The 15,352-nt window shown below is 37.9% G+C and overlaps 2 protein-coding genes across 2 annotated transcripts; both read right to left on the reverse strand.

Annotated features, from left to right (window-relative positions):
• Positions 1–3,393: 3,393 nt before the first annotated feature.
• On the reverse strand, positions 3,394–10,477 carry LOC116246673 (uncharacterized). The gene is made up of 12 exons (XM_031618490.2): positions 10,016–10,477; positions 9,750–9,878; positions 9,190–9,282; positions 7,865–7,944; positions 6,672–6,785; positions 6,341–6,414; positions 6,071–6,147; positions 4,984–5,067; positions 4,801–4,893; positions 4,604–4,711; positions 4,429–4,503; positions 3,394–4,016 (listed from the first exon to the last, which is right to left on the reverse strand). The coding sequence occupies exons 1-12, from the start codon at positions 10,328–10,330 to the stop codon at positions 3,540–3,542; spliced, it is 1,719 nt and encodes a 572-aa protein (XP_031474350.1). The 5' UTR covers positions 10,331–10,477; the 3' UTR covers positions 3,394–3,539.
• A 3,548-nt stretch (positions 10,478–14,025) lies between these two features.
• Positions 14,026–14,844, reverse strand: LOC126409843 (leucine-rich repeat receptor-like protein kinase PEPR1). The gene has a single exon (XM_050076409.1). The coding sequence runs from the start codon at positions 14,842–14,844 to the stop codon at positions 14,026–14,028; it is 819 nt and encodes a 272-aa protein (XP_049932366.1).
• Between the last annotated feature and the right edge of the window lie 508 nt (positions 14,845–15,352).

Genomic DNA, 15,352 nt, shown 5'->3' on the forward strand with positions numbered 1-15,352 from the left:
ACTTCAGAAAAATCTGGTTGAGCAATATCCAAGATAATCCAGAATTTTCTCATTAACTTCACCTGTGTGCTTCTGTCATATATCCAGAAACATAAACTGGAAATATGCCAAAGAATCTACCTCCTTCTCTTCTTCCTCCTTCTTCCTCACCATTCCCATCAAACAAAGAAATTTTTTTCTAAAAAAATAATTCCTCCATAACAAACACAAACTCGTTTTGGAAAAACGTAAAAATTTTTCCATTTCTTCAATTCCAATTTTTTTTTCTAGAAATTTTTTTCCAGAATTTTTTTTTTCGCCATCAAACGGCCCCTAAAGAAGTGTTCTGATTTGACCCCCATTTATGAGATTCTTGTGTTCACAGTACACAAGCTCTTCAGTGGCTTCCTTTTACTGATCTTTCTTTCTCCTCTCTTCTCTGCACATGTATGCAAAAAATATATGTATCTTAGAGCATGACCGAATATGAAGTTGTTGTTAGGAACAAGATTGTGCCACACTTTCAAGATCGAAAAGAAGAAAAGAAACTGACACACATGAATACAAAAAGGTATTCCATGAATATGCTGTCTCATTCATGGAACTCTTACATAGTATTTTTGCTGTCAAACGATCCCAAAGATCTATGTCGCGTGACATTTTTTCACAGGAGTTAGGCAACATCTTAGTGGCAGTTACAATCATATTCTTATATGCCCACGAATTTTTATGAGGTTCCATACTTCAACAATTGGGCTGTCATTTTGGCATTTTCAGCATACTGATATTGTTGATGAATTCAACCATATGAAGGAACTAAGAATGTCCAAAATTATAAGGGGGTGTTTGATATTACCCAGAATCATGGAATTTTATAATCAAAATGTTTATTTTTTTAAAAATTAAAAATTATTAAACAAACGAGGTATTTTATTTCTAGAATTAGGAAACTGAAACCGAGAATCCTTCCAGTTTGAAGAGGAATTATGATTCGACAATTTTCATTTTCGAATCAAAATTTCAAACCAACAAACACCTCTAACATTAAAAGAAACCAAGGAAAGTATATTCTGCAATACACGAGTCGATACAATTATCTCTGTCTCTGTCTCTCTTTTCTCTGTTCCTTCTTCTTTGTTTCGTGGTTTCTTTGTTTACGTTGTTTTCTTTGCTTTTCTGGTAGACTTTTTGTTTTCCTTTTGACTACTCGTCACTCAATTTTGTTAATGAATTTCCATTATCTCGTCTCTGTCTCTCTCTCACATGTGCTGCCAACTAAATGAATCAAGCAAGACAAAGGCATATTCAAGAATATGTGAGCTTTCTTTCTATGTGGAATCCACATGCATGCAACTCCCAACTGTTCAGGCTTTTTGCTTTGATTCAGACCTACCAAACGCCTTCTTTCCAAAAGGTGGGGTCATCTGCAAAATCTCTTCGTCGTTAAGTCACTGACATTTTTGGGTCTCTTTGTCCATGTGGGGATGAACATATCCATAGAAAAGCTGAACCTTGAAAGAGCTTTACACATAAGAAGGCCGTAGTGCTCTCTCCTTTTTGTCATAAATAATGCACCAATCGTTTTCTTGGTGGTTGTAAACAAAGATCTGAAAGAGAGACTTACCACTTCCTGGACGTGCAATGTAGAGTAAATATCAACTTTTTAGTATCTCGAAACAAAGATGTTCATAGTTTAGTGACTATTTGGTTTCTTCTCTCTTGTAGCTTCCATGGGTAGGTCATAAGATTCGATTGTTTTAGCCTCTTGATATGATGCATGTGAGAGAGAGAGATTATTAGTTTTCGATATGTATCGACCAGTATCAATTGATACGCATCAGTACATCAGCGTCTCACATCAGCATCTCACCAGAATCCGGTATTATTTCTCTCTAATTTTGCCAGCCTCGGCCTTAATTTTTGGTAGAATCAGCTTGTAGTAGTTATATGTTTAATAAGCTTATAAAGATTTTCTATACATATAATTTCAAGTAAAAATACTTAAAGTATGCTTATAAAACGAATTGGATATGGCCAATGTTGACTGTATATATACTAGTTGCGGATGAAGCAGATTAAAATATTTGGGCTTGAACAGGCATAACACAGCTGGTTGGTCTACCAGGTATGGAGGTAGAAATTTGTCGCTGTGGGGGATTGAACTATAGTTTTAAATTATTTTCAAAAAATTTATATAGGTTAAACTTGTTTTTTTTTAATTTACACATAAAATTTTTTAATTTTGCATCCCTCAGTGAATAAGGCTGCACAGCAGCAGAGTGGAGCTCGGCTCGAACTCGAGTTGAGTTCCATAGAATGGCTCAAGCTCAACTCAACTATATAGTGTCGAGCTATCTTGTTTTGTTTAACTCACTTAACTTGTTTTTGTTAAGCTATTTTGTCTCTTTTAACTCGTTCAGTTACGAATTCAATTATGATGAACTGGTTTTACATAATCAAGCCAAGACAAATTTAAACAAGTCAGTTCTTATATCTCAAACTTGACTTGTCTAATATTTATAAATTTAAGCTCGAACACGGCTCGTTTATAAAGGAGTTGAACTCGAGTAAGTCTTTTGAGCAAGTGCAAGTTAAGTCGAGATTGGCTCGACTTATTGTGCAGTCCTATCGATGACCCTAAGAGAGAGAAGGACGTGATGACACGGCTAGTTCGTCTACCACGCGTAAAGGCCTCACGTCGTCGGTCCGGTTTGACGGTGCTATCTAAGTTCTGGAGCCGTAACTCGACCGTCTCCGTTGCAGAACTAGTCACTACCAATATTGATCTTGACGAGAGCGACAGCGAGAGAGAGAGAGAGAGAGAGAGAGACGTACTGTCCAAGAATTGAATTTGCGGTTTCTTGGTAAGGAGGAAGCTCACCAACAGAGACGCCCGGAATCCATTTACAACCTCAACCGGCCTATCAGTAAGCTCCCTCGTACACGTAAGATCTCCATTCTGCTAAATAATGTTTGTTATTAGAAAGTCGTGCCACAGTTTCTCATCTCCTAAATTTGTGCCAGTTGCAAGACATTCGCATGCTGCATGCCTGCCACTCAAATTGCATGCTAACATTTTGGTAATTCATGTTCTGAAAACTGGGGTTTGATAGAACCATATATTTTGTGGAAGGCGTCAGAACCCAGCCTCCAATCTGAGATCTGACGCAATCAAACACCCCCTTAAAATTCTGCCATGAGACATTGCATTGACATTTAGTGCAAGACTGTATTTGGGTTTCTCAGTCTAGCAGTTTGATTGCTCTCTCTCTCTCTCTCAAAGTCATGCGTGCAAACGCAACTTTCAAGCCACCAAATACGATCAGCAGGAGCCGGAAGATATTTCCATAACCATAACTCACCATTTTCTTCATTCTTGCATGTCAACAGAATACTCTTGTAAGCCAACAAATATGACCAACAGAGGCTTTTCTATAACTATCATTTTCTTGCAAAATTTTTTTCTCGTGCAGGTTTTCCCCCTCTTTGTAGAGTGCCATATCTATAAAATAAAGATGGAAGAAAAAAAAAAACTACACTGAAACGAACATAATAACTCATTACCTATGGCTTCTGTCCTTTGAAAGCTTCTTCTTTCTTTTCTTCACTGCTTTTGGTACTTTTGTTTTCCTAGCTTCCCTCTTCTCTTCCTTGACCTTCTTCTTGTTCTCCTTCCGAGCAGCTTTCCTGTCCGCAGGTGTCATTTTCTTATTGCCAGAGGCAGATCCACTGCTTGCATCATCATCTTCAGAAGACGCATTTTCTTCTGATGTACTCTCATCACCAGCAGAATTGGTTTCTCTAGCATCCTCTCTGCATTCCGGGGCTTCAACCACAGATGGAGAGAGCTCGTCTGCCTTCTTTTCAGCATTGGTAGAGTTTTCCAGTATTGTTGGAACGAGCAGCACACCAGATAAATCTGGTTTTAGGCCAGTAATTGTCTGATAGTAGATGCCTTCGGTGTCTTTGCCACTCGAAATGTCGACTATGTCTTTCTCAAAGTCCTTCACTTGATCCAGCGTTCGTGGGATGAAAGACTGTCAAAAAGAAAGTGTTCATGCTATGGTCATCTCATCACCCTTTCCAATGTAAGTTTTGATAGTTGAAAAAGTAAAGTGAACATGAAAGATTTGACAGTTGAACATGTGCTTGTGTGTTCGGAGTTTGTAACTTTGTAGTACTAGTACTACCACTCTAATGATGCCATGCAAAAAGTTCCATAAAAACTAAGATGTTTCAATACCCTTTCTCATCTCCCATCATGATGATCATGTGAAGTTCAAACTAGGAAGCCAAATCCAATAGTAGAGACAAATTGAGGACTTGTAAAGCTTACAAATTCACAAAGGCGAGAATACATCACCATTGTTAGATGAACATTGCTTTAGTCGGATTTTAAAATGAAAAATAAATTGTCAGATAACACATTACAATTTTTTTAAGATTTACCTGCACAAATACAGATTCCGCAATTTCATCTTCAGGGGATAGAACAGCACCTCTAGCTAGAATTCTCTGTTGAACCTGGAATATTTTTTTCAGAAGAAAATCAATATACTTCTCTAATGTGATAACAGTGATGAGTTCCTAAAAAGGAAATAAAATACAGTTCAAAATTGCATACCTTTTCCAGGTAGTCATCCACATATTCATCAAGTATAGAAGGATCAACTACAAAATCAAACAACTCTCTGACTGTCATTACTGCAACACCATGCTTCCTGAAGAACTCCTGTATCAATCACAAATGTTGTCAAGGGAATGCACTAACGAATGGCCAATAAAATGTAGTGCACATAGAAAAATGTTGGAAATACTAACAGAAACATGAAGACAATCCTCACGCAAAAAGTCAAGGGCACGTGGATGGTCTAGATCCACTGATTGTGAAACATCAATAATGTATAAACGGCCCTAAAAAAGAACAGGAAGAATCAGAATTGCCTGAAAATATACTACATTGTAAGATAAAATAAAAATTTTTCATTGGCTGCAACATGTTACCTCAAAATAAAGTATATTGTATTCACTTAAATCTCCATGCACCAATTTGCATTTCTGATAGAGGGTCCTCATTGTTGTAACAATCTGAGAAGAATAAAAGTTCATGAAACTAACATACATGATTCCCGTAAAAACACAAGTTTAGAAATTATGATGCTAGCTAGGCTGCTCAAAAGCAAGCGTGCTTAGATGATACAAATGCCTGTGCAAGTTGTCAAGTTTGTCTACAAGTATGCATTCCTATGCAACTCATTGATTAACAGAACAGATGACGGAGTAAATGAAAAAAGGATTCAGTAAATCAAACTGAGTTCTGGTCAGTCATCAGAGTCAAATAATATTTGAAAAAACAAACAGTTGCCTAATATAGGTAGACAAGGTTGGTAGGTTCTGCAACATTTAAGCATTTAAAAAGGCAGAACTGATTTAAACTATCTGATAAGCATAACTCTACAAATATGGGGAAAGAATGCAGAAATCTCTTTCTAAAATGCCAAGCAAGACACTTTAAGGCCAGGTTGAATAACTTGAATTACTTCTGGTTCAGTCCCCCAGATGATGTATACTTGCATGCAGCTGAGTTTTCAGCATAACCAGATCTAGAGTACCGTTTCACTTGGATAATAACAACCAGCTTCTATGCATTTATGTTATCAAATTTGGAAGGCCTCACACACAATCTTTTTCAAAAATAAAAAAGTTCATCAACAGGTAGGTTAGTTAAATTACAGAAATATACCTTATTCAAGGGATTTGTCCCAGGTACAAGACAAGGTAGATTCACTAGGACTAGGCATTTAGTGGACAAAGGGAAAAAAAGGACACAGCAAAAGAAATGAATGTGATCAAAGTTTCTTTCTCCCTGATTCACAGTCATGAGGGGCATGGATTAGTTAAGATACCGGCATTTACTGATTTCATTTATAAATTCCAATTATTCCAATTATATCTGCATACAAATTTCCGTTAGCATAACAAGCAGCACTTTTACAGTTCACTCAAAAAAAATGTCTTCTTCTAAAGATCACAGACAATCAGAGTCTCAGACAATTAAACTTAACAAGCAATCATGCCAAGATTTTCATACTTCCAGGTAACTTTCTCGTAGTTTGTCATCTGACAAACCTGCATCCTTCAGGCGTGGTGCAGCCCATCCTTCTTTTCCTGCATAGCCACAGAAAGACACAAACCAGATCAGATATTGAGTTAGTTGTTTCAGGGATGCCAGCTGCAACCCAAGTTCATCATATTTGATCCCATCAGAATGCAACATCCTCAGAAGAATAGTATTCTCCTAAACCAAAGTAAAACCAATTATCCACAAGCTTATTTATGTGCAGAAACAAAAGATCCATACCTATGAATTCCATCACTAGGACATGAAGCCTCAAGAGATATGGTGTGGGACATCTAATTCCTGCTGCCTTAAGCCTGGTTGATTCATAAGACATTTGTGTAAAAGGAGTCCATTAATTTAGAATGTCTACAGGAAATAAATTAAACAGGAAGCTTTCAAACTCAGATTTATCAGATATGACATGGACCTAGATAACTGCCCCAAGACAAACAAGAAAAAGAGAGAAAGAAATCCCTCAAAAGTATGTTCCATGAGGATCCAAACCAAACTAGCAATAATACTACAAAAAACAAAATGCCCTCAGAGTACCGTTTGGCTCTTTGATATTTACCGAGAGAGGTTTCTCATTTCTTTCTCAGCCCACGTCTTTACCATTTTCCTTGGATTGTGCTTACAGTAGCCATGCCTAAAACGAAAATCCCCTTGCACATAACGCTCCCTATCCCTGATGAAAACAAAAAAAAACAAAATCCATGACTGGAAAGAACCAAGCTGCTACAAGGAACTTACAAGCACCTCAAAAACAGACTAAAAAGATAATGAGATTAAGCAGTTCAGATATGCATCAATTGGAATCCTGCAATCAAGCAGATGAGGATGTAAATATCTATATTTTAGACACATTCTGTCCTGGTAACTGTTCTTGTAACATGGATGATGAATATAGCTCAAAGGGAAATAAATGGCATCGCATGCAACAGCACGAACATGATGGCATCAATACTTCCTATAGAATGACACATTTTCCTTGAGTTCTGACACATCCGTGCTTCCCAATAATTACCCAACAGGACTGAGACCATACAACTGATTGCTTTCACCACCTAGAAGACATGAAAGCTCCATGAAGGATAGAAGAGTAGAGTCAAAGAAGTTTTCTGCCATGACATAGCCTTGGAAAGACTCTTTCTCTCTCTCTCTCTCTCTCTCTCTCTCTCTCTATATATATATATATATATATAATTGTTAAAATTCATGCTTTGGGTCAGATTTTTAAGAAATAAAACTCCTACCCATAAGTTTCAAGACACTGTGAGCATTCTAAAAAATGATCTGGAAGTTGTTTTTTGTTAAATAGACTGTACACCGCATCCATCAAATTCTTTTGATTGTTTGATCATTTAACTCAACAGTGTCAAACCAGGAAACCCTGAGCACATAAAATCTAATTCCATCCCATCACTCATATAAATATAAATACATACACACATACTCCCTCCTAGGCACCTTCAATCATGATACACACCCATGCCAGTGGGCACAGGATGACATGCATGCTGAAAACAAAATGATAAAATCATAAAAAGGAAGATGCAAAGTTAATCTAGCAAAAAGACAAAAAAAGGCAGAACATTTCGCAATCTCCAGGCAGAATAAGTTGTATAACAATTATTTTCCAATTTCTGGCAACAAAACTTTCGAGGACCTCATTATATATAGAACAGCAGCAAATATCTATAATATGGATTTCCAACAGGTGAATAGTATCAGACAAAAACCAAAGTGTGAATTCATTGAACTTACTTGAATACAAGGATAGATGTTTTGTACACTTTAATAGCTATTTCCCCACCATCAGATTTTGTCGCATGGTATACATTAGCCTGCAAACAACTATAGTTAGCATTTAGCAGATAATTGGACTTAATTTCTTAAAATACCTATGACTTTGAGCGAAGATAGTATGGCACATGTGCATAAAAGAGAGAGAGAGAGAGAGAGAGAGAGAGAGAGAGAGTATATATATATATATACAGAAAGAAAGTTGGGAAATACTAGAACTATGTTGGTCAAATTAGAAGATTTTGCTTGGTCAAATGGGGTCCAAAATTAACCAAGCATATATGTCAATGTTTTTCACATGGAAGCATTGCATTACAAGTGGCAGTGCCAACCATGGTTAGAGATGGTGTCTGCTTCACTTTCTTCCACATTCACAACTGAAAACTTCTAGAAAGTAATGGCCATTTATGATATCTCACAAAAATATAAAATGCATTGGAGGCAGACAATTTTATTTTGGTAAAAAAAGATTCAGAAACTTATCACAAATGAACTGAACCCTCGCTAATTACCTTTCACTACAAGCACGGGTGCAAATGGATACATATAATTGTCTCAGAAAATATTTCGATTCTTACAATCAGCTGGGTTAAGTATTTTGAGTAAACTGAGCTAAATATAGGGTGTATGTTCACAGAGACATTCCCAGAGCCAGGGGTTGCACCCATGTTCACATAGCTAGACACGGGAGTAGAGCAGGACACAACTTGGACACAGCAAACTCATAATTTGTATTTTCAGTATATTTTGGTATTTTTTTATTTAGTATATTTATATTTTATGAATACAGATAATGAATATAAGTGTTTGCCTAACATAGAATTGTTGCTCTATCTGTCTATAATGTTCTAAAAATAAAATAAAAAATGTCGGATAGAGGAAGTTCCATTGATATGGTGTATCAAGAGTCAAGTATTGGCTTGTATTGGCCATCATTTAATAATTTTTTAAATTTTAGTTTTAGAATTTGTTCTTTAATAAATTTATTGAAAATTCAAAAGTCAGGGTGCAATGCCTGAGATGATGGTTATTGGGTCCTTAGTGGCTAGTAAATGAAAGGCGCCATCCGGCCCCTCAGATTGTGGCCAGCCAATGATATGATATGTTCCGGCAGTTATGGGCCACCACACTGGTCAATATATATGTGTCTCTCTCTGTCGGTGTGTCACACCACACCCGTGTCTCCACTCGCATCTATGTCATATAGCATAGGGTGATAAAGAAGAAGGAAATTTAGAAATCCAAGTTCAGACCAAGTAGATATGAAAGCTTTTCAAGAGACGTACTTCCTTCCCCGTGGAGATGCAACCATTTATATCATCAAAAACTCCTCGATTTAGCATTTTAAACAAAACCATGCGTGTTCTTGGATCCAACACCTGCAACAAATATCATATAGTCAGAAGAAGATTGATTTTGTACAATAAGAACCTAAGAAAAGAAATGTCAGTCAGAATCTCGCTCCAATTTTTTCTAACAAATTTATTCGTATAGTTTCGAAGTATACTAGACAACAAAACCTTGATACGTTTGCTGACGACCTATTGCCGCAAAAAATTTAGCACCGACTCAACTTGGATCCAAGTCACTAATTTTAGCTTCCTGTTATCTGAATTCAACATTTCCCTTAATGGGCCTAATCATTAGGAAAGGAGAATAAAACACTAATTACATAAAAACCTAAAAACGAAAGTTTTGTGTATGAATAGCAGTGACAAAACAACGTTTAGGGAATGCAGATACATAGAATGTAAAATTGAAATATGTGTGTCCTGAACAGCAGACACGAAACAATGTATAAGAAAATATTATGGCGCAAGGACGGATTACAGTAATTCTATTCAACCTGTTCAACAGTGGCACGGTCTGCTTTCTCATTAGTTCTCGTTCTTCCAATCGCCATGTCTCGAACGCTTCCACGAATAGCAGTTGTGACAGAGTTTGACATACCCACATTAAGCCTACCTTCCCATTCCTAGTTAGGAACAACCAACAGGAGAAACAATTCCATGAGAAAGTAGAAATTTACGATATGAAGGCAATAAACTAAAAACAATCTTCGCCTCAATTGAAGAGCGTGGACACCGAACGGATTTTGGCAAACAGGCTCACCTCAAGAGGACCAGCATTGATATGATTAACGAACTTCTGGCTGCGGTTGCTGAGAGGTTGTAAAGAATTGGCAGCTGGACGGGCATGGAGGCCCCCATGGGCATTAGGCCGATGCGTAGGGCCGTTACCCCCAAAACTCACACCCCCTTTACCGATGCCATCTCCAGAATCATCCTGCAAGTCCAACCAATCCAAAGCATCCTGCACGGCTTCGGGGTCGGAATCCAATTCAGAGTCTGATTCCGAAGACCACTTGAGCGGATCATCCATGGTGCCCTCATCCACCATTGTTTCCGACGCAGAATTACAACTCATAACTCACCAGCAATTCAACGACGAAAGAGAGAGAGAGTGCGAGATGTGTGCTTAGTATCTGCGCAGCAGCGGCAGAGAGAAGCCGGTGGCGTTGGACCTCAGCTGACGAACGGAGAGGTGCTTCATGCCCTAGCGCTTGGGAAGCAACTCGGCTCGGTTCAGGAGGTATAACAAATTTAATTTGAATTTCAATAATAAGACGAATTTTCTTGGTCAAGAATTTTAATAATAAGACGAATCCCTCTTAAAAACAGTAAAATATTTCTGTATTTCTTCCATTGTATCAAAATAAAAGGTAGAACACATATAGTTACTCAACAATGCATATGTTGTTGTTGTTATTAAACATTTTGATTTACTCAAGAATGCATATGTTGTTGCTGTTATTAAACATTTTGATTTTATGTAAATCTTTTTACGAAGGTCGAATTAAAGTTTCTAAATTTTAATTAAGATCGAAACATTATTTTCTCAGCTTTTTGATATAAAATAAGTAAAAAAAATTAAAATTTACATGTAAATTAAAAAAAATGAATTGGATAGCCTTGAAATTTTGGAGATGTGTTTGCATGAACTCGGTGAGGATGACTCTCCCCAAAGGCTTCTTTTCTGTCGTAGCTATGACTGTCAACGTAGAGTGAAGGAAAGAAAAGGGTAGGGTGGAGACCTTGATCTCCTATCGCCATCTATTTGAAAGGAGGGAAGGAAACAAGTTCATACGGTTTGAATATGGTCGTCGTGAGTTTTGAAAGACTAAAATTCTAGCTATGAAAAATCGTCGTGATAAACTTCTCTTAAAAAATGTATGCATCTTTTTCATGAAACGACATACATTCATCTCTAGAATTGAATGTCAACAAAATAATTTCATAAGATTCTCATTAATTTTATTATTGAGAATCAATGGCTGCAATAAAAATATTTATATGATAAATGATGTCTTAATCCAATAAAATGACATTCACGATGAGAATGTGATCTTGTCACAATATGACATTCACCTAAAGTTGCTATGCAAACAGTGGTCATATTGAACCCCATGCTTCGACTTCAACATAATTCGTTTACTATTTACTATTGTAATTTGTTTTCGTTAAATTCCTTGTGCTACCGTCTTTAATTTGTTTCATGAATGATGAGTCACACAGCTCTTACATTCCTTCCTGCCGCCTTGCACACCAAATTGGCCGGCCAGGCCGCCGGTCCGTTGATTGGTTGTGAATTGATTAAAAATATTAAAACAATAAAAATAGTTAAATAAAACTTTAAAATTTATTTAAGAGTCATTAAAAGTCTCAACAATATACAAGTTAGTTAAATGCGGACCTTCAACAATATACAAGATGGGTAGGTGGGTTCGCACTTTTGACTCTACTCGCCAAATATTCTAAAATTTATTTTTTTTTAAAATTTAAATGAATATAATTCATTTAATATAACAAAGTTTATAAATCATACACATAATCAAATATAATTTCTTATTTAAGTTATAAAATACAAGAACGGCTAACTTCTTATTTAATTTAAAAAATAGTTAAAATATTTTGAACGGATTTAAAAACAAAAAATGGAGGGAATCAGCTGATACACACTGATTCAACCAACAAGGATAACTAGCAATAACTCGAGGGCACGTTTGATGGCCATGAAATATCATACAGCACTTGAAATAAAATTTAAATTTTAAAATTTTTTTTATCACCTCCGTTAATTTTAAAAAAACGAATGATAAGTGGCATTTTTATCATTTTTTCTGTTATTTTAATTGTTTTTATGAGTAAGCGGTTGTTTGAGGCTTCGTGCAAAAGTTGGGAGCATCATTGTAGTGTTTGAAAAGTTGAGCGGCCATGGACGCCTTTTTGTAATTTTTTCAAACTTAGAATGGAAAGGGGTCACAATAAATCAAGAAGTTCAAGAAACACTTCTCAACGGCCATTCTGTTAGGAGGGCTTTCTTTTTCCCGCCGAGTTCCTGGGAAGGAAAGCACCCTCTGCTTCTCTCTCGATGGGAGGAGGCTGGATCCTCGATGACGCGACGATGGAGGAGGCTGGATCCTCGATGGTGCGACGATGGAGGAGGATGCAAATTTCGTCGGTGGGTTGGATCCTCGATGGTGCGACGATGGAGGAGGATGCAAATTTCGTCGGTGGGTTGCCGCAGTTCATCCTTCCAAATTACGAGCAGCAGCTCCTATCCATCATCTTTCCGCTGGTAAGTTTCCTTCCTCCTCCCTCGCTCTTTCAGCTTTTCTGCGCTCTCATTAGGGATTGAGAAAAATTTTGACCCACAAGACGAATGCAGGTCGATCGGCCTCGTCCCTCGCTCGTCGATACATCGATTCGCGATTTCACTATTTAGTGATCGATCGATCGGTCCGTCTCCTTCGCTTTGGGTAAACTCCTTTTGCCCTCCCGTCCTGCAGGTTCTTCTCTTCTCCACGGTTCCCTCTTACAGTGCAAAAACGCTGAATGGGGCTCTTGCTCTGACTGTGCAGATCACGTGTTCGACGAGACTTGCATGAACTTGAGCGTTTATGGGCGTCACACGAAGGATGTCATCCAAGCGGTCGTCAAGGGATTCAATGGTACCCTTTCAAATTAGTTTTTGTTTTTTTAGTAAGGATTGGACGATTCTGAAGTAGATAGATGCCTTTCTTGCTCTTATTGCTTATCATATAGCTGTTTGTTACCTGTGCATCTACATCCTACTTTTGCAGGATAGTTTTCCTTTAAATTGTTTAATATACGTGAAAAATTAGTTTGCTGAAATCCTCTGAGGCAGTATGCTGACAAATAATTTGGAACTGGACTGCTAAAGATAAACCGTGTACATGATCACAATGATTATGTTCTTGCAAGAAAACTGGGCATCCCAATACTTAATGTCATTAACAAGGATGGAATTGATCTTACGGATGCCTGAGTCTCCTACTTTGTTATTTCAGTGGGCTTGATCTGTTTGAAGCATTCAACAAATTGTGGGCAGATCTCGAAGAGGCTGGTCTTGCTGTGAAGAGGAATCATCTACATCAAGACTACCAAGATCATAGTGTGGTGGGGAGGTCAGGAATTTTCTCTCTATGTATATCATAACATAATTGGTTTTTGGCAAAACTGTATATAATAGGTCATAGAGCGACTCGTCCGTAAGCAGTGGTTTGTAGTCATGGGGCCTTAGTGCACTGGAAAAGGGGGATATATCTATCATTCCTGAGAGGTTTGAAAAGGTACACGTGCTACAAGAGGTTTTCTTTTCCAAAGTGAAGTAACATTCTATAATTGGCTGCTGAAGACATTTATCCTGTGTCTATTCTGTGCCATGTTGTCATTCATATGATTGATGATCATCTTAGACTGCCTCTTTTTATTTGCAAATGGTTTGTGTAGTTGTGGCTTGTTTGTTGCTGATCTAGCAGTTATCTCTATTCCATTCTTGAAAATACTGTTGATTGTTGTAAAATTCTATACTGCTTCTTATTGCCATCCATATGACAATATTTTTACATCCATAGCTTCCGTTATATAGGCAAATTATAACAGCTCTTCATAAATGGCTTTTTTAGTTTTCAGATATATTACTCAGTTGTAACATTTGTTGCCTTTATGAATATCCCTCTATCATCAGCATTCATATTTATGTTCTTGTTCTGTATTTTAGATATTTCCTTTTCATTGAAAGATAAGGCAAAACACGAGTCAGAAATCCTTGGGTAATGTTTGAATTACTATATGGAGATGCATAAAGAGTTTTTGAAACAAGATTTTGCCATAGGTAAAATGAACCAATATGGAAATGACAATAGGCGGGAGCTTCATCAGGGAGCCGAAGGAAGCGGGAATAGAGCCGTTTAAACTGTTGTCTACCATGGCTAATGCCACGAGTTCACTGCAGTTTCCCAACTGCATTGGGATTTGACCACTGAAACTATTGAAGGACAATATTAATACATTCAAGCTTCCACACCCACCATCACCAATCTGAACTCTTCCACTGAACCTGTTCCGGTGAACATCAGCATAACCAAGGCCACTGATTCTGTTCAACGTCGGGGGCAATGAACCAACTAGCTGGTTGTTGAACAGATAAAGTTCTGTCAGTTGGGTGCAATTGCCAATCGATTCGGGAAGGACACTGAAGAGGTGATTGTCACTCAACCAAGCAATTGTCAACACCGTTAGGTTCCCAATACTGTCTGGAATTATGCCAGAGAAGTTGTTCTGGTTCAGGTAGGGCGTTTCCAGTAGCGGAAGCTGAAATAGAGTCCTCCAAAGGCCATTGTTCAAGAAGTTCCCGTAGAGTGACAGGAAGTATAGTCTTTTCAATCTTCCGAAGCTCTCAGGAATTGGGCCACTGAGAAAGTTCATCGACAGGTCTAGGTACACCAGCTCTGTACAGTTACCAAGCGTCGCAGGGATTTCTCCAGATAGGTTGTTTCCGGCGAGGTTGACCTCCTGGAGATTGGCCAAGAGTCCTATCTCAGATACCAACTTGCCAGAAACATCAACTTGGGTCATATTGATGCCTACCACCCTGTGTAGCTGATTGCAAATAACACCTCTCCACATGCAAGGAGTAGCATCCGAAACATTCCAGGTTCCACTTACTTGTTCAGGAGGAACCCATCCTTTAGAGAGAGAGAGAGCATCACAAATCCATCACGACTTAGACACGAAGCCAGATGAAAGGATGATACTGCGATGACAAGGATGACAATGGTGGCACGTATTGCAATTCCGTGTTCTCCTTTCATCCTCAAGGCAACACCTCAACATTTGTTCCTCCAGCAGAAGCCCAAGAATTCGGCCATGATGAACTGTGAAGTGTGAAGGACACACTAGCCTTTACTTCAAATCCATCATTTCTTTTTCTCAAGGATCACTGAAATGCGGAGAGTGAAGTTTAGAGGAGAAAGAAAGAAGAAGCAGGCGCCATTCAATTAAAAGGACAGCAGAAATTCAGAGTCTGGGCAGAGCGTGCATTTATTTGAAGATTGCATTGGACTCCACGGAGTCTGATCAAGAC

This window comes from Nymphaea colorata, chromosome 2, assembly GCF_008831285.2.
Source record: "Nymphaea colorata isolate Beijing-Zhang1983 chromosome 2, ASM883128v2, whole genome shotgun sequence".
NCBI classification, from domain to species: domain Eukaryota; kingdom Viridiplantae; phylum Streptophyta; class Magnoliopsida; order Nymphaeales; family Nymphaeaceae; genus Nymphaea; species Nymphaea colorata.

Excerpts from the sequence above, each read along its gene's own strand:
- LOC116246673 (XM_031618490.2), bottom strand. The coding sequence starts at position 10,330 with ATGAGTTGTAATTCTGCGTCGGAAACAATGGTGGATGAGGGCACCATG. Across the intron at positions 6,786-7,864 it reads ACATCTATCCTTGTATTCAA|GGATAGGGAGCGTTATGTGC; the intron begins GTAAGTTCAATG and ends TGTTTTCATCAG. Across the intron at positions 4,712-4,800 it reads AGGATTGTCTTCATGTTTCT|GAGTTCTTCAGGAAGCATGG; the intron begins GTTAGTATTTCC and ends TGATTGATACAG.
- LOC126409843 (XM_050076409.1), bottom strand. The coding sequence starts at position 14,844 with ATGACCCAAGTTGATGTTTCTGGCAAGTTGGTATCTGAGATAGGACTC.